At 37.9% G+C, this 19,470-nt stretch overlaps 1 protein-coding gene across 6 annotated transcripts in view; it reads left to right on the top strand.

Annotated features, from left to right (window-relative positions):
- ppargc1a (peroxisome proliferator-activated receptor gamma, coactivator 1 alpha) overlaps positions 1 to 19,470 on the top strand; it is a 319,257-nt gene that overhangs the window by 294,520 nt on the left and 5,267 nt on the right. For 2 of the 6 annotated variants that reach the window (XM_088625639.1, XM_088625649.1), the window contains exons 4-13: positions 613 to 735; positions 1,834 to 2,107; positions 3,812 to 3,857; positions 3,994 to 4,067; positions 7,093 to 7,170; positions 8,646 to 9,600; positions 12,312 to 12,416; positions 14,871 to 14,991; positions 18,095 to 18,216; positions 18,622 to 18,773. In XM_088625639.1, the coding sequence (XP_088481765.1) occupies positions 613 to 735; positions 1,834 to 2,107; positions 3,812 to 3,857; positions 3,994 to 4,067; positions 7,093 to 7,170; positions 8,646 to 9,600; positions 12,312 to 12,416; positions 14,871 to 14,991; positions 18,095 to 18,216; positions 18,622 to 18,773 (2,050 nt within the window). Of the gene's footprint in view, positions 1 to 612; positions 736 to 1,833; positions 2,108 to 2,366; positions 3,071 to 3,811; positions 3,858 to 3,993; positions 4,068 to 7,092; positions 7,171 to 8,645; positions 9,601 to 12,311; positions 12,417 to 14,870; positions 14,992 to 18,094; positions 18,217 to 18,621; positions 18,774 to 19,470 lie in introns of those variants that run through there. The other 4 variants (XM_088625658.1, XM_088625682.1, XM_088625667.1 and 1 more) reach the window with 3 other exon arrangements.

Genomic DNA, 19,470 nt, shown 5'->3' with positions numbered 1-19,470 from the left:
TAAACTTATTATTGCTGTTCAAGATCTATTATAACTTATCAGATGAGGATATGTCTCTGACAGGGGAAATATACTTCTTTTATACTTTACATCAGTGGTTGTCAACTATAGTAGTCCTCCATATTCAGATATAGCAGTTTAAATTACATTCTGTGAATGTTAAAAAAAAGTGCACCTTTTAATACATATATCCAAGTCTGCTTCAGCCCTGTGTTGTGAGAATCACTCAGCATGGCCCTTTTCCATTTGTTATATCTTGTGACTTTAAAAGAAGCACCACTCACAATACCGGTTCGTTTTGCTGTTAATTTGACCTGACCTGTACTACATGTTCTTATTGTTGATGGACTATTACATACGATGCTGGTATGTGAATTTTCACACCTGTTGCTCAGCCTGCTCTGTCTCCAGTCTGATTGTCTTGTTGGTAGCTAAGATGACCAGATTGTATTATATATTGTAGTATTTTGCTGGTGTCTACCATAATGAATCCTGAACTGTAAAATATGCTATTTACAAATCCTGATTTAAGGATGCTTAAGAATGTGTTTTATAGACATATGCACTTTTGTTTTCACGTACATGCTTTGTTTTCTTCATTTTATTCCACAGCTAAAGAAGCTCTTGCTGGCACCAGCTAACTCCCAGCTCAGTTATAATCAATACACAGGTGGCAAGGCACAAAATGAGGCTCCTAGTAATCACAGGATCAGACCAACACCTGCTGTTGTCAAGGTAGCTACCTAACACAATAGTTACATGAAAGACTGTTTCTGTGTTCCTCCATTTTTGCTATTTTTGTTTTATTGTAGACTTGGGAGATTTTCAATTCCTGTACCAGGTTTCTTTCTTGGTTTCATCTCATTGCAATGCAAAAAAAAAAGTCTCCGAGGCCTATTAATGAAACATCTGGGTTGTCTAATTAGTGAAAGTTATCCCCTGCATTTATTGTTTAGCTATGGTGACATCCTTTTTTTCCCTGACAGACTAAAGAAATGGATCTTTTGAGACACCATTATCATATTTTTAAGCTTATGTCTTTACCACAGTTTGTGCTGACATGTTCTTTTTAATGAAGCACAATAATCCATACATTTTCGGAAAAGAATGACAACCATCTAGTAGAGTTTCTATGCCATGCTCTATAAACATTGACTGTAGCAAGTTGATTTTGTGGACCTCAGTAAAAAGTGTTTTATGATTCTCTATATTCTGGTAGTAGCAACATGTTTAGCTCCCATTCCTTTAAGGAAAGCAACTGGAGGGTTGTGGGTTCAAATCCTAGGACAGGAACTGCTGTTTAACGCATGAGCAAGATGCCTCACTCTCCAGTGGAATGCCCTGCTGTACAAATGATTACTACCCAAGTTGGAATTGTAAATGAGAATTCAGTCTCAATTGACTTATTTGTTTATATGAAAAATTATTGCTTTTATTGTAGGACAGTATATCGGATAAGTTGTTTTATAGTGCTTAATTTGCATTTTGTTCTGCCTTTGACTATAACAGAGTGTCACTAATAAACTGGACAATAGGGAGAGGAATTTGCACAATATGTTATTTCGTATCTTTGGGGTGGATCGGCTCGGTTTTTCTTTTGCACTTTGTTTGCATCAAAAACTAAAACCATCATTGCCTGGGAATGAGAGAACATTTAGGCACGGCTGTGTGTTTTAGGTTGAGAAAAAAACAAACAGTGATCAACCATATGAAAAATGAAAAGCAGCAGCAGTGTTGTTAATCAAAATAAATGTATTGGTGTCTTTGAAAAGTGGTGCATACATAGCAGTATTATGCTGTATTCTGTTTTTTGTTTTGTTTTGAAATTACCAGACAGAAAACCCATCCTGGAATAATAAGCAGAGGGTCCCCTGTCAGCAGCAGCAGAAGCCCACACGACGCCCTTGTGCCGAGCTTCTCAAATACCTAACAGCAAGTGACGAGACCATCCAGACCAAAGCCTGCGAGCAGAAAAGCGGTGGGGGTAGCAGCAGCAAAGTAAAAAGCGGAGGTGCCTCTTCATCCTCATCCTCTGTTGCCTCCTCCTCATCCTCTTCTAAGAAGAAGCCAGTTCATCCCTCTCAGCAGCAGCTGCATCACCAGCGAGGTGAGAACCATGCTGGTGCCGATTGTAGCGTTGCAGTGGGGGGTGCTGGGGAATGGAGGTGTTGTGCTCATGGGGCCGGCACTGAGGGACAGTCTGAACCCAAAGCACCTGCTCGCTTTTCCCCAGCCCATAGGAACGGCCATGGCAATTCCCGCGTCAAAAGGGAACGCACGCAATCCAGTGAAGAAGGAAGGCCGCCAGGTCAGCAACCTGCCCTGGATGCTGGGGTCCTGGCAGCCGCTAGATTCATTAGGTACATGCATTCTTATTCTCTCCGTCCTAGAGAGAAAGATCCGTCAGGCAGGTGCGAGCAGTGTTATGAAGAGTACAGAAACCAAAGTACTTTAGGTAGCACCCATCGGAGAAGGGATGAATTTGACAGGCCCATTCCAGGGCATGTAAAAGTGACCATTAAGAAAAGAGAAGATCTCGGAGTTCGATTGCATGGGGAGATGCAGAACTCTAAACAACAACAGTATAACTGTCGGGCCCAGAAACGTAGCCCACCGTTACCGACCGAGACAGAGAGGGAAGAGATTAGGAGTGCTCGCCAAGTAGGTCTTCGCAGCGTCCCCATGAAGAAGAAACACCCAAGCAAGAGCGGTGAGAGAACGGAGAGGCGAGCATGCAGCCCAGACAGAGCTGTCAGGAAATGGGCTGCTCAACCCAGTCTCCAGTCCCTACTTCTGGAAGGGGTAGGCGTTGATCGCTGGGGTAGTGAGACAGATGAAGAGATGGCGCGGGAAGCGAAAGGCAGGGCGGAGCAGGTCTGCTGTGGTGGGAATGGTGGTCACAATCATGTCATGGGCAGCCCCATGCAGCTCTCACTGGGCCCCCCAAGCTCCCTCTTCCCGGACTCTATTATTCCAATAGGAGACCTCACACCCTCCGTCACACAAGAGCACCACCTTTACAGGCAGGCATTCTGCAAGTACCAAGATGACCAGGTCCTCCCCCTGTTAGGTAATCACTCTGCTGCATCCTTCGCCTCTCCTTTCTCCTACTCCTGCTTTAACTGCTTCCTTTATTCATACTAACCATACCAGTGTGACTTGTGCCTTATTTTACAAATGCCAGACAATCATCATCCTAATAGGCACCATTAGTAATTTCCAAAGAAGTGAAATGTAGATCTTAGAACAGAGTCATTGTGTAGCCTTAATTGAAAGAAAATTTTCTGTGCCCTGTGCAAGGCAGTTTTAAGTAAACCCATTTCTGTCTAGACCATGTTGAATGTTTAACGTTGACAGATGTATGTTACTGTAATGACATAGTCGATTAACTGAAAGGCATTCCTTAGTGGCAGTTGGAGATAATCATAGCTCTGGGCAAGTTGCTTCCCTTGCTCTTCTTTCTCCTTCTGCTTTGGTTCTTTGCATGCAAAATTACTTTTAAAATGTTCTCCTCGGGTTTTCCTGGAATACAGTGTGCAACATTTGTCTTGATTTTCTGTCAGACTAAGCAGTCTGAGGAATCAGAATGCATATGCCATTACGCCATCCTGCCTCATAGAAAATGTTCAGAAAAAAATGGGGTCTAGTTGCAAAATATTATTAAGAACTGTAGAAAGTACAGTTGTTTTACTGGTTGGGTTTATAGATAGTGCTGTTAATGATAAAATTAATCTATAGGTATGGATTTGAATTCTTACTAAAATAATGTGATTTAGTTAAATAATTACCCATGCTCCTTTGTGTTCTACAGCCAAACCAACCACCTTGCCACTTCCTTTGACCCCAGAGTCTCCAAAGTAAGTGAGAGAGTTTTTAAACATTTTTCTAGAAAAATGAGGCATCTTTTCCCTTTCATTTCCATTTTTATAATCATTTAATCCAACAATTCCATTTCTCTCCAAAATATTTAAAAAAAATTGTGTTGTGTTTCAGTGACCAAAAAGGATCTCCATTTGAGAACAAAAGCATTGAACGGACATTGAGTGTGGAGCTCTCTGGAACAGCAGGTAAGAAAAAAATGCATTCTTTTTTTATTTGTGATTTTGCCTTTACCAGCTTCTTTGTCTCTGAAAAACTGCCATCTGTTTTTTTTTGGACAGAGTACATGGTTTTGGACAGAGATTAAGTAATCTGAATTTAACCATTTTAATATACTGTATGTTGGACCTACAGTGTATGTTTATACATGTATATAAAACATCTATAGAAGTATGTTTTCTTGCATAAGTAATCTTTTGAATCAAGCAACAATAGATAAAATACACAGTAACAAAGCTCTGAAAAAGAGATTAATTATTGTTACAGGTTTTTTTGTTTTTCCATTTTGGGTCACAATCTCTCTTTCACATCAGCATCTTTAGGCGATATTTCAGAGGGGCTGACATAGGATGTAAGGGTTCATGAGTTCCCGTAGTTGACTTAACCTTTAGTAAACATGAATTTATTTGTTTGTGAGTTTAGAGCCATCCTGAAGGTATCGCTTTTGAGTTTTATTTGGGCCTTTAGGTTTTCTGAATTGCATTCTACAATGTATTCACTTACTTGCTACATTGTGGGCAGTGCAGTGTATTATTTTTAATTGCATCTGCAACTGAACAGGGATAATATCAGGAAAACGCAATTATATCGGGTAGGTCTTGTGATTTGATTAGGGTATTAAGTTAATTTCCCGTGTCAAACTCCTCTGAAAACAATTTTCACTTTTAGTACAAGATATCTTGTACATATACAAGAAAATAAGTCATTTATGCAGAATATCCCACTAAGCTCATCCCTGTTTATGTATGGTATAAATAGGATATACAGGTGAATTGATTAAATATTTTTGGCCTCATTTTGATGAATTGGGTTTTCATGACTGACCATAATATATTTAAGTGCTTAAACTGTTGCATAGCCACTTAAATTACCTCATTAGTGAGACTTGGCGAAACTGATGAGGTAATTTGAATTGTTGATTTTGAAACCCAGTGAAAATCAAGAAAGAAGTGCATATTCAAGGAAGGACCCAATATACACCCTCTTATCTCTTATCAAGAGAATGTCTTTGTGCCATCAGTATGTTAAATGCTGGAGCACAGTTGCTTAGGCATGCTCCAGCCCTAGGACTTTGCAGCCAAACAGAATGATGATGGGGTGCAATATTGGAGACCACAAGTGTGATTGTCTGGAGTGGAGTGGAAAGTCGCTAGAGAACTTCACCCACAGGGACTGCCTGTACAGTAGTTCTGGAACCTCACTGCCCTTCTTGTGGATTTTTCCTATTCTGAGAATATTCCAGCATGTACAGTACCAAAAAGTCTCATGATGCTCATTTAACAGTGATTTTATTGCAAAATAAGAATGCAACATGCTGTGGATTGTCTTCTAGCCAGACTTGAGCCACATTGAGCTGGGATGACGTGGCATCTAGGGCTTCGAGACCAGTGAACAGGCACATGCTTGTGCAGACTGTGCGGGATGGGACAAGGACAAAAGACATCTGTTAAAGAAAAGCAGGCAATTATGAAGCAGAAGGAAATCTTTAGATTTAATTCCAATGGAGTGTGTGTTTTTTCGCTGAAGAAAAAAAAAGGCGCAACACCATAAGAAAAGGCAAGAATTCATAATGCTGCAGCAAAGGCTTGGCAAACAAATCTCAAATGGTTACACAGAGCTTAGTAACTTCACTATGCCATAGAATTAATGCAGTTATTGCCTCATAGTGATATGCATCCAAACACTGACGTTTACACTGAAATTTTCTTTACGTGTATATGTTCCTATAATTATGGCCACTTGAAATCATTGGGCTGAACTGTAAGTATGGTTTTGTTTTAATATTATTTTTGTATGCATGGAATTACCCAAAATAAGGGTATATTCTATTGTGCTTATTCATTTTAATATCATGATTACAAGTAAAAATTGACTGTAAAGCCAAAAGAACATTTTTGACTGGTTTACTCAATACTTTTGGGGAGCACTGTAGATTGTACCTGTACCATCAATAGAATCCAGCACATAAACAACCCGTCTTTGAATTGTTACATTAGTCAAGCAGTGCTAAATCCTTACTTTTACGTTTTAGCCACAGTTAATAAGAATATCCCCAGCCTCTGAACCTTATCTGAGTGTTGTAGAATAACAATCTACTAAAACACTTTTCAGATGAAGGAAAGTAAAGAGTATGGTTGTTTAAACTTTAGAATCAATTTATACAATGCCATTAATATCTTTGTAAATGTTACAAACATGTTAAAATGTTTCATCCAGAAAGGTGCCTCAGTTAAGATAAAATGTCAAGTACTTGATATTATAATTGATAACATGGTTGGGCGTGATTCCAGAATGGCTGAACAGTCCCACATGTAGCTGTCGTATCAAACTGAATACCATTCTTTGTAGTAAAACATTGGAAAGAGAAAAAACTCCCACAACTGCTTCAGTGCCTCACTTTATTAATGTAATTATAGATTTTTGTTTTCAATCCAATCTTGGATTCTTATATTAATTTCAAAGTTCAGCTTTGTTCAAATTTAGCTAATTATACACTATCAGTACTAATTAATACATTAATGCATTGATACAAATCATTTTATCAATTTATTTTGGGGATAGCACAGTGGTTAGCATTGCTGCCTTACAGCTGTAGAGGCCTGAGTTCATTGAATACTCTCCCTGTGTTTGTAAGAGTACTCTGGTTTCCTCTCGCAGTCCAAAGACATACTGGTAGGATATTTGACTCCTGGGTAAACTGGCGCTGATGTGTGTGTGTACATGTTTGTGTCTGTGTGTGCCCTGTGATGGACTGATTTCACAGGGTGTGTCTTGCCTTGAATCTGTTCCTTGCTCTGGCCCTCCTCCAATCTTGCATTGAGTGAAGAGCTTAGAAAATGAATGTATGGATGAAATGTATTTTGGAAAAAGCAGTCCTTTATGCAGAATAATACTGCCAGTAAGATTCCTGTTTCATCTTGCTTTGTTCACATATGCTCTAGATGGTTTATCATTCTGTAACATGTGGCTCAATATTGTGCTAAACCCACATAGCTAAAGTGGATAAAGAGGACACCAACAGAAGCAGGTTCCAACCCAACCAGCATCCTGTGGACAGTGCTAAACAGGCTGGTAATATTCTGAGACTTGTTTTTAGTATTTTAAAAATTGTATGCTCTTGGCGTTGGTGCAGAAATATTTTTCTTGGTATGTACTATGGTGTCCTTAAAATCGATTAGGTTTAATTGAGAAGAACCGGTCTATAGTGGGGTATATTGATTTAACGATCTTGTCTCTATTGTAACATCTCTTTAGAATCTAGGAAAATACTTCTCTCATCTGTAATCATTTCAGCTAAAATTTCATATTATCACAAATGACCAAAGCAGTGTCTTTAACAATACTGAGAAGCTTAGTTTTCAAGCTAGGAGCTATTATCCTCAGACTGCAATTCATAAATAACATCTGGTGTAGCACAGTCCATGAAATTATTTGCCTGAGATCTACTTTCGAAAACAAAAATCCTCTGCCCCCAAAGCTATTACTTTTTGTGTGTGTGCATTAGTTACAAGCCATTATGATTAAGAAACATATAGTAATCTAATTTTTTGTGGGGGGGGTTCTCTGTTTTATGACCTAGTAAGTTTGTTTGCACAGATGGCGTATCGGTAGAGAAACAGAAGTTCTTGGCAGAACTTTTCCTTTCCTTTACTGCGCATTTCAGTGCAGTAATAATAAATAAAGCTGTGACTGAGCCCGGCTGAAATATGAGCAGAGCATCTGATTGTTTGTGTAGGTGGAATTGTCTGACACCAATTACATTTCCACTAATGGCAGCCATTTGTTGCTATTTACTGCAAACCCTTTGCACAAAAGAAAAACAGTAATAAAGGAAAAAAAGAAATTGCCTGAATTTCATTCTGTTAGAAGACCTGCATTGCTGGTTGTATGTGCAAATGCATTAACTATGCTATAAACTGCTACCTGTCAGAATCTCGCATGTAATGGCCATCTGTCTCCACATAAATCTGTCAGGAGCAGCTAGGTTTCAGGGAAAGTGAGAAATCTATAGACTCCACCGGGAATGGGGACAGGATCCGACAGTCACTACAGTTTCATTACGGGTATAATAACATTTTTGCTTTTTAACTGTGGCATACTAATTCACTTGACTCCAAGGCTTGATTTGAAAACAATTAGTTTTTCAAAGCAGTTTAAAAGACCTGAAAATAATATATTTTTGGGAAATGAAAACAGCTAAACAAATAATACAATTGGATGGGATCCACCATATTTGATCACATTAATGGCTTTTGCTTTTCATGATACAAGCACAACTTGTAATCAAGGATTTAATCCTTTCTGTTGGTGGTTAGTGCCTTTACATTCCTAAATAAGGATTTTGTAAGGTCAACAATGGGTGTAGCACTTGAGTGTTACATTAATCTGGTGAAACTGCAAAATATTAAGGCTCTTCCATAGATGGAATGAAAGTGATTATTTTAGCACATTTTTATGTCGTGCTATATATTATTTTGTTGATTTTAACAGTTCATTTGGTTAAATTTATTTGAACAATTTTAACGTATTATTTTGTTTTCTTTCAGGTCTGACACCACCTACCACTCCTCCACACAAGGCCACTCAAGAAAATCCTTTCAAACCTTCAGTCAAGCCCAAGTTGTCTTCATGCAGCTCCTCAGCTCAAGCAAGTAAAAGACCTCACTACAGTGATTCTGCTGTTTGCCCCTCTATCAAAAAGGGTCCAGAACAGACTGAGCTGTATGCCCAGCTTAGCAAAGTCTCTGCATTACCTGCAGGGCAGGAGGACCGCAAAAGCAAGCGCTCCACTCTGCGTCTGTTTGGTGATCACGATTATTGCCAGTTTGTAAGCACAAAAAGAGACATTTCCCTGGCCTACTCAGTGGAATCTCAGGATGGGAGGCAACTGGAATGTTGGGATTTGGTCTTGTCTCCCTCCTCTTTGGCTGTGCAGCAGCAGAATTACTCTTCGCCTGACCAGGACCTCTGGTGCAACAGGGAAGGCAAACAGCTGCAGACATATCAAAACAGGCAGCAGGCTAACAGCAGGAAGCCGCTCCGAGACCAGGAGATCAGGGCGGAACTCAACAAGCACTTTGGTAACCCAAAACAAGCCATTTACAATGAGGATGAAAAGGCTGACCCCCAGCAGAGAGATGAAAGTGACTCTGAATATTACTACAAACTGCCTGACTACGTGCACCCAGGCCTGTCCATGGAAGGGGTTTTCGACGACAGCGAGGATGAGAACGAGAAGTTTCTCTACCCCTGGGATGGGACCCACCTGGACTTGTTGTTTGGGGGTTCTCCATCCTGTTCGCCTTCCAGTTGCTCCCCTTCAAGGAGCTCTGTCTCCCCTCCCAAATCCGTCTTCTCTTCCCAGCGCTGTCACTGGTCTAGGTCAGCGTCTCACTCCAGGTCCCGGTCGCGATCTTCGTCTTGCCACCGGCGGCGGTCTTACTCCCGATCTCCTTACTCACGCTCCAGATCAAGGTCCCCCTACAGCCGGTCCTCCTCACGGTAAGAAAGTGTGAACGTCACAGAGAAGAGAATACTGTGTACCATTTCATGTCATATAGGCAGTAGCTATGTCATCTGGCAACTCACAACTGGCCACTGAAGCTAGGCAGGTGTGAGCCTGCCAGACCTTCTGGGAAAGTTGAAGGTTGAGCAGAAAGAGATGTTAGTGGGACCAGTAGGAAGTGCTGACTCAGCTGTCTGTGTGGGCCCTAATGCCCCACTACAGTGATGGGAACATTATGCTGTAAAAAAATGGCACTCTTGTCATGACAAAATCCCAGGGTATTCCCATGGTGTCCTGGACCAATTTCCCCCTGGCCTTTATCAGTCATGGTCTCCTAATATTTCCATCTATGCTTTGAGTGGAGTGTTGAGAAAACTGCTAAATAAGTGTAAGGATTATTTATTTTTGTCAGTAAAGTGTTGGTTTATCACCATGCTGAAAATCACCAGGTCCAGCTTAGTTAGAAGAGGAGGAAAGTCTTGTTTGCAAATTGTTTGAGATTCTTTGGTTGTGTCTGCTCAACCGTGCATATAGTTTCCCTCACATTTATATACATCTATATTTTATGATGAGGGTTTTCGGAACAGCTATTGTTTTGCTTATCAGTGCTTGTTTGTGTCTGGGGAGATGAAAGGTAAATCACTGTCTCTGAAGTCCTGGCCTCTTTCCACTTTGAAGACACTTACAGCAGCAGAGGTTTGCAGAGAACAATGGTTACAGATGGGAGAAAAATGGGATTTGATTAAAAATATAGTAAAATTCATCAAGGTTATTCCATAGAAGTTTAAACCTATCTTCCATCTCATCTAATTACAATTTCAAGCAGTTGAACAGCAATGTCAGAAGACACGAAGTCTGAAAGGCTTTCCTGTTTACTGTAGGTTTTTTCTCTGCTCAATAAACATAAAGACAAATAATTTTTAAAGGAACTACACAAAATTGTAAGAATTCTCTTTCTGGCACTCCTATTTTTAATTTTTTTTTAAAAATTAAAGTTATGATTATTCTCTTTATATAAAAAAAGCTGGAAGTCTATTAATGTTTCTGTTTGTGTTTTTAAATACATGTCTGTGCAGGTTTCAGTTACCACTCATTAAGTCAAAAGCCTATTTTGGGATGTTTTTAATTTTAATATCTAGAGTTTAATTAGGGCTGCATTTTTAGTCTCAACAGGATGTACATTAACCAGATGTACAGTATGACTAAGACATGACACCCACATGTACAAAAAGTAAATGGAGTTGTGATAAAATCGTTATCAGATCTTTGCTAAATATCAAATATATTTCAATCTTTCTAACCCCCAGTAACCTGTGGAACTAGTTAATAATAGAGGTTTCCCATGGCCATCTTCATTATTATTTATTGAATCATTGGCTTGATCAATTCAGTGATTAAGCTATGGAATTTAAAAAGGTGCTAGTGACAGAGGTGAAAATGGGTTTCTTAAGCTGTCTCAAGTTTCATCTAATTATATACTGAGAAGGATTAAAAATGCAACAAATGCTGTTTATTCTAGAACTAATCTGTTGTATTTTTAATGGCTATCAGTACAGATTTTGGTTTTCCACACATCTGAGAGTAAGTAGAAATAAACGTGTGCTTTTCAGTAATTGGTTGTACATATTTTCCGTTCATTTTCATGCCTTGTATATTTAATTTTATTACTTGAACCCTGTTTTTCCCTGAAGTCCACAGTGCAACTTTTATAAGAAAACACCTTCATGGTTCTGAATCAAATCCTTAATATTAAGCCAAACATGATCTCATGTCTAGTGCAATATCTATTTCAGTTTTATAAAGTATTTTGTTCTACAAATATTTTAAGATGGCAAAATGCTTAAGATTACCAGCGTGTGTTTTTCAATAGGAGCCCTCTTAGTTATACAGTATGTTCTGTTATTTTGTAGAAGCTTGTGGAAGAGGCAGAAATACTTCTTTTTCATTTAAATTTAGATTACATTTTACAGAGATTGTAACAGTACTAACCCAGAAGATCTTATACTATATTAACCACCACACTCATTCTCTATTCTTTCAAATATGTTGGACTGTTGACCTTCAAAAGATGAAAAATAAATGTAAAACACAATAGCATAATAACAGTTTTAAACAATAATGTAACCCATTTAGTATTTAGTAATAGATCAAATGATTCCCATACTGCCATTTTTTAAAGAAGCAGGGTAAAACAAGGCAGTTTGATCCAAAATATCACAACCCTTTGCATAAAGAAGTGTCTTCTAAATTCAGGCAGTTTTAAATAAACTGCCATGTGGTGGAAGGTTAAAAGTACTGAGTAAAAGGTTTTATTATGCAGTACATTGGAATACCCACTTGGTCTTTTAGTCTTCATTAATATTAATTCCAACGTGAGTCTTTTCTGTTGTTGAAGACAAAGTACACAGTCTTTGTCTTTAAACAAAACTGTAAACAATGTCATGTTGTTTTCATATCACTTTCCTTTGAGCCATTTTCACAGTTCGTTTTGAGTTGAAGATCAGTTGAACATCACTCAACGCTAATAATCATCCTTCAAGGGGATATTTGAAACTGACATAATGTACTGTATAGCACATAGTTTTTGTATGAACTAAAAGGAAAAAGCCCTTTTCACAGAAAGTTTTGAGTTGGGTTGACTGAGTAGGGACCACTTGTACAGACTCCTGAATGAGCTGTTTCAACATTGAAATTTTTGTTTTCTAAGGTCTCATCACTGTGTGGATTCCAGCAACACTAGGCCAAGGTCTCGCAGAAGCCCACCCATACATTCAAGATCACAGTCTAGATCCCCCTTCAGTCGGAGGCCAAGGTGATCTAAGTTATTCTTTCAGACAGTTCTTTTGGTTGTTACATTTGTCTTCAGATGTTCCAGCTCTAGATCAATCTCTTTACTCCTTTAATGCATGAATTTGGATGTCAAAGACCAGAGAAACAAGTAAAGGTTTATTTCATGCTGAAAAGAGAAGAAAAGAAAAACAAAGTTTTGGCTGTGGAGCCTTCTTCAGGAGTCCTAGTTGTCAAAGCTCCATGGCCGAAACTTTGTGTTTCTTTTCTTCTCTTTTCAGCATGAAATAAACCTGACGCAGCTATCTACGTGAACTTCAAAGACCAGAAAAGCTCCTTTTTTGCAATTATTCCAGTTCTATGTTTATTTACATACAATCGTATTTTCTCATCATTTCTTGCTGCCATCCATTTTGTGTCTTTCAGTTCTTTTAATTCTTTCTGCTTAGATTTGTCACACTAATAAAATGACTTTTGAAAACAAGTTGGTTAGGAGGCAGCAGCTGCCATTTCTAAAGAGTTACAGTAATCAAATTCATTCAGTCTGTAGCTGCAAAGGTAGTTTGTTACCAGGGTCTTGTACACGCTTCTCTTTTATCATCATTTTCAGCATTAATTTAATAGTTAGAGGTTTAAGAAACTTCTAGTAACAGACAATGGGATTTAAGAGTGGCAAACCCCTACTCTGATCTGTTGTGTTATTTATTTTATGTAATCTTAATAATATTGCTATCTGTCCATGCCACAGTTTGTCACTGCAAATCCTGTGAATTTCTCATGGTCTCCCTTTAGAATAAGGTTATATCTATAACTGTTAGTAACAATATATGCAACATTACCAGGTGATGGATAATGGCTTATTAAACCATAATTAATATAATTCTGAATTCATTTTAAGTTTATCTTCCAGGAAAACAAAAATGAGAATGGAGAAAAGGCCACCTGTTAAATGTTTTTAATCCAGTACAGACAGAGACAAGATGTGAGTCACAGGAAATAAATCTTTGTATTAAGGTTACATCTAGGGCAGTTAGTATCTGTATATATAATGCTTTGATACATTTTCATTATTTATTAATACAGATTGCTTATTAAATTTTGTTATAAAGTGTGGCCCTCATTGTATTCTGCAAAAACAGTTATTATAGCAATTAACCAAGAATGAGACAAAATGATTCAATAACAGCAGACACAACTAAACTGGTAGTACAAAATTAAACAAAATCCTAAAACAATTAAAAGTAAAAAAAGACAATTTAAACTGACCTGTTAGGTGAAATGATTTCTGCAAGTGTCATTGTCTTCTTTCTAGTCCCCAAACAGTTTATTTTTAAGTTCAATCTAAAATGAACATCCCGTGACCACAGTTTTGTATCACAAATACTCCAAAGTTCCTTTTTTTCTCTATTTTTAATTATTCAGTTCATGTCTGTTGATGCAGACATGACTCATAGACCAGCTCTGACTGTTTAAGAGCTTTACAAGTGCTGTCAAAGTCGTTTTCCACTCCCACACTCAACTATTCTTATTGGCTATTTTTTCTGTTTGCTGGCTGTGAGGTTTTTATTAGCAGCAGTGAATAGTTCATAATGTCTTTTACACTGAAAGCTACTTGCCACTTGCCTTTCACAGAAAGCACTGCATGTTTTCTGCTCGCTGTTTTTTTATTATTTACAAACCTAAAAAATCTATTTTATTAATTGCAAACAATTAAGCTGGCTGACCGAGTGAACAAAATAATTTCATATGACCAAATTTAGGTTGCTAAGTGCACAGCTGCAAAGTGAATAGAATATTGAAGGATTTTCTGCAGTTGCTTTTGAATAAAAAAATAAAATAAGCAGGAGTTAATGAAATGTGACATTTCGCTGACAATTGCATCTGTTAGAGTAAAACCAATTTCTGTTGTCTCATCTTGTGGGAGTCATTGTCTTTTCAATGAGAAAATGCAATTTTTTGGTTTATATTTTAAGTTAGCCTTATATGGGAAACAATATTTTTGAAGTAATGAAGCGAATGAGGTGGCAGTGTGGTGGTGCAGTGGTTAGCTTTGCTTTGGGCTCATTTCCTAGGGTGCTGTGTGAGTTAAGTTTTTATGTTCACCCTGTGTTTGCATGGGATCCGGTCAGGTGCTCCAATTTCCTCCCACAGCCTAAAGACATTACTGGTACAGTAGGTTAATTGGCTTCTGGGATAATTGGCCCTGGTGTGAGCATGTTTGTGTCTGTGTGTGTCCTGGGATGGACTGGGGTCCCATCCAGGGTGTATTCAGCCTTGCGCCTCTTGCTTGCCAGGATAGGCTCTAGTTCACCCATGAGCCTGTGGTGGATTAGAAAATGAAAGGATGGATGAAGTGAAACGGTTTGCCTTTTGATCACTGATCGTTGATTTTATGTTTCTGCTTACTGAAAATATGAAACGGCAGAGCACCAAATGGAGAATTTACTGCACAGTTTAATGTGCTGTTCTTCTTCTTAAGGTACGACAGCTACGAGGAGTACCAACATGAGCGACTTAAGAGGGAGGAGTATCGACGAGATTATGAAAAACGCGAGTTTGAAAGAGCCGAACAAAGAGAGAGGCAGAGGCAAAAGGCAATTGTGAGTTATCATAAAGTGAAAACATTTGAGTGAATTTGCCTTTCTATAGCAACTATGCATTAATACTGCCTGCTTTGCTCTCTCATAAGTCACATTTTCTCATGCAGAGAGGGGACACCTGACAGACATAATCTGAAATCATGCAAGTACACTACTTAATGACTGAATAAATGTAATGTGAGTCACTGAATTATTTAACTTACACATTTCCCTTTTATCTTATTTAAAAAAAAAATGTCTGTCTGGGAAATGACAGATATTATTAATCACACTTAAGGAAAAATGCAGCAAAAATATGAAAAGAGTAGCTCTTTAAATAAGATTATTGGAGAACAGCAAGATTCTTGCAGGATCCCACTAACACGTGAAATTCAATAAGGTGAATGCATTTAAGCAGCGCTCTGTGAATTTAATCCTTCTTCCCATTTTCTGATGTAAGATGAAACACATCCCGAAATAAAACACCCTATGACAAATAAACGTTGTCAAGTCATGTACAGATGACTTGCTAATGTTAGCAAAAATGCTAAAAAAACACAAAAAAACCCAACCGTACTTGTGCATCACAGCTGCACCTGCTGAAGTCAAAAGGAAAGAAAGTGGCAAGTTAATCATAGAAACTAAAAAGTAGTGCGGGTCTTAACGCATTCCTCTGGGTCACAGGAAACAAAAACAAGCAGCAGCACAAAGGTATCAGATCAAAATCTGCTGATTTGTTTACATGTGTTTTCTATTTGGGAGAAAGAAAACTGAAAACAGCATTTTATCTACTGTTTATTTTAAATTCCATGTAATTTCTTTCCTGACATAAGACCTGTGATTCTGTATTTGGAATGGTAGTCACTTCTTGTGCATAGAAAGCCATTGTTCAAGATGAGATTTTCTTAGCTGGGCAACAAAGTTGATCTACAGCATTGAACTTGCAGTGCTCTCCTGCTGCACTAGCTACAGTATACAGTATCACTCTTGCGGTATAGCAACATTGAATGGGTTCTGCTCCTGAAATCATATGGAATTGAGAAAAAAGTTCAAAATGCAAAAAAGTCGCTACTACTGTACGTTTTTTTTACTTGATGATAACAACTATCCATGCAATTTAAAACGTTGTAATTCAAAATGAGCTTTGTGTTGAGTCTTTGTTACCTTGGTGCGAGGATTCACAAACCCTACTGTCGTGTACACAGTCTTCTGTAATTCAGCTTATGTTAATCCCCCTTGTGACTATCTCTTAGCCCTTCTCTGAAAGATTTATCATGCCTGAATGCAAGTACGTGTACAGGGGAAGAAAAGTAACACCATCCATGAAACCCTTGCTGAAAATCAGTATAAGATCAATATTACCACCCTAATTCCTAAGCTGCTTTTGATGGAAAAGTTATATGGCATGTTAAGTAACCAAGAGATATACTACAACACTCATGAAAGTGTGTGGCAGCTCGTAAGAAATTATCTTGGCATTCTGGATGGAATCAACAGATTCTTAAATAGATGTATCTTCTTTCTAATTCCCTTCTCATTTAGCGCTCCCGTTTAAAGTTATATTAAGGGAAGTTGTACACACATGCTGTTTAGCTAATGTTAGTGTAATTAGTGATGAACTTTAATTTTAGAGTCGAGAAAATTAATCGTTTTTTGGCATAATATCCTGTGTTACCTGTACCCTCAGGATGCCTTTGAAAATTAGATAGCATCTCAGTGGACCTATACCATTAATGACAAATGAATGAATGAATAAATAATCATAGCAGTAAAAAAAGTAGCCGGGGGTTAAATAATTAGCAGAATTACAGTTGTTTGAAAGACATAATTGCCACATTAAGAATGCCAATATTTTAAAACTTCAAACTATGACCTTAATTTGTTGTAGTTCAAGGAACAGCTTGTATAATATTCTGGCTTGTTGGGTGGTTGTTTGTGTCAAACTTCCCTTTTTTGTGAGTTGTTTCCTTTTATTTTGTTCTTTTTAGCAATCCTAATTCTTGAATATGTATGAATTAGTCACCCCTTACTGACTGTCTCAGCCAAGAAAAGTTCCATTAAGTCTTTGCTTTAAGGAAATGGGGGAACTTCATTTTTTGTATTAGCTACTGAAGATGAATTCCTTTGATATACACTTCAAATTAGCCATCTATCGTATAATGAGTCACAACAGGGCTTTTGACTTCTTTTCTTAGATTTAACACAGTACCCATGGACTCTTTGCTTTTCCATAAACCAGACTGCACAAAGCCAGAGTGGTTGAATGGAAGTTTTAGTTTCTTCATTTTCAAGATCATAATGAAAGAACATGTACTGTAAGAAAGTGTAAAAATAGGCCATCTGCTGTTGCCTGTTTGGTTGTTGGTAACTAATTGATTACCGATCTTGATCAGCTGTGCCTTGAAAGAAAGCAGATGATCAGCTTCAACAACATGGCTGGTTAGGCTGTTTCTGATCCCCCACATTTGTTTGTGTAAAAAGCTCCTGATTGCCGCTTTAAATGTACTATACTGTAGGTTCCACTTGTGTCCTCTTTTAACTGTCACTGCTGATCCTGAAGCCCATTGGACATAGGCAATGCCTTTGAGAATTTTGAATATTTGAGTTGGATTCCCTCATAGTCTGTTCCATTAAAAACTAAAAGTCTGTCAGTGTATAACATTCCTTAAAGTTCTGGGATTTATATTGCTGCTCTTTTCTGGACTGATTCCAGAGCAGTTGAATATTTTTCTAATACGGTAACCAAAATATAAACTCTTTTCTAAATGAGGTCTTACTAATCCATTGTACAATTTTAATGTACCATCCCCCTAAGCTTTTAACTGGATACCCTAAGATTCCTAGTTTAACTTCTTAATTAGTTTCCAATTTTGGTTAGAAATTACCAGGCTAGAAATTTTCAGTTAAAAAGCAGACAGGTCCACCTCAGTGTACACATTCTGCAGTTAGGTACTTTTACAGTATATGAGATGAGGGAAGGAGATTAATATTTCCAACAAATTGCATCTACTGTAGTTTTGTTGGCTGTCCTTTTGTAATTCAGTTTACTCTAGAAGTTATTGATGATGACTATGGTGAAAAAGGCTCCCTTTGTAATTCCTCTTGGTTTTCCTTTAATCTTCAGGAGGAGAGACGTGTGGTGTATGTGGGAAGACTAAGGCCTGACATTACCCGGACGGAACTGAAGCGCCGCTTTGAAGTGTTTGGTGAAATCGAAGAGTGTGCAGTCAATTTGAGAGATGACGGGTATGAATTGAGGGTGGTGGTTGTGGAGACATGACAGTGTTAAAAAATGAATTCCATGAAACTCCCATTCATTTATGTATGTCTCCTGACCAGCCGTCTGTTGAAATTTGGAAAGGAAGCTTGTATCCAAGAAGGCAAATTGTATTTTGTACTTCCTATGTGTGATGGCATATTTCTAAAACACAAAATCAAGGACAGAAAAGAAATCCTTAGGAATATTTACTATACTGTTAAGAAAACCCTCACCTAGCCTCCAACTGAAATTGTCATAAGTGTATCATCTGTGTTATCATCTGACATTTTTCATCATTAAACAAATCTACAGTGATACAAAAAAGCCAGGATATGGCTTTTCAGAGATTAACTCCCTTTCAATACAGTGATGTCCTCCTTTTCTTGTTCTAGGGATAATTTTGGCTTCATCACCTACCGCTACACTTGTGATGCTTTTGCTGCTCTGGAAAATGGACACACCTTACGCAGATCTAATGAACCTCAGTTTGAGCTGTGCTTCGGTGGACGAAAGCAGTTCTGCAAATCAAATTATACAGACTTGGGTAAGGGTAATTTTATAAAATGGCCTGCAACTAAAACTAAATATAGATATGCAAAGATAAGTGCCTTTGCGATGCAGTAAAGCATTTTCCTGGGGACCCATTCATTTAATAAAAATCTCAGGAAAGGCTACAATATATTGCAATCAAATAGAAGTCCCTGACCTTTTACTTGGAGGTGGAGGAGGATGTTAGTGTAGCTTAAATCTTGGGAATAAGGACAGATATGGAGCTTCTGAACTTTTCCATAGGGGCAAATCATGAGGCGTGAAAAGGTCCTTCCTTTGTGTGTGTGTGTATTTTTACATTCCTAATAAATATTTCAAGTGCAAAAGCACTGGAAAAGCAGAAACAGTTTTCAAAAGAGTAACCCTAGGATTACACTTGTATGTGTTGAGTTATGTGAATTTCATTAAAGGGTTCCTTATTTATTTTGGCTGAGAAATATATTTCCTTAGAGTACATTAATTGTTACATTAATTGGGTCCAAAACAGATACATGTACAATATGAAAGATTATGAATTTAAGCGATCCACCTTAAATTTCAAGACTGGACTGTCCACTTTCCTGTTCAAATAAAACTGACACTGTGATAACACGTAGGATCAGAATGAATAAGCCATAGTTCAGTACACAGCATGTACAATAAATAATTCAGTGCTTTGGCAAAATTGAAGTATTTCGGTACATAATGCCAAA

This window comes from Lepisosteus platostomus, chromosome 1 (assembly GCF_059453375.1).
Source record: "Lepisosteus platostomus isolate fLepPlt1 chromosome 1, fLepPlt1.hap1, whole genome shotgun sequence".
NCBI lineage: Eukaryota > Metazoa > Chordata > Actinopteri > Semionotiformes > Lepisosteidae > Lepisosteus > Lepisosteus platostomus.
This window is presented reverse-complemented; position numbering and strand designations above follow the sequence as displayed.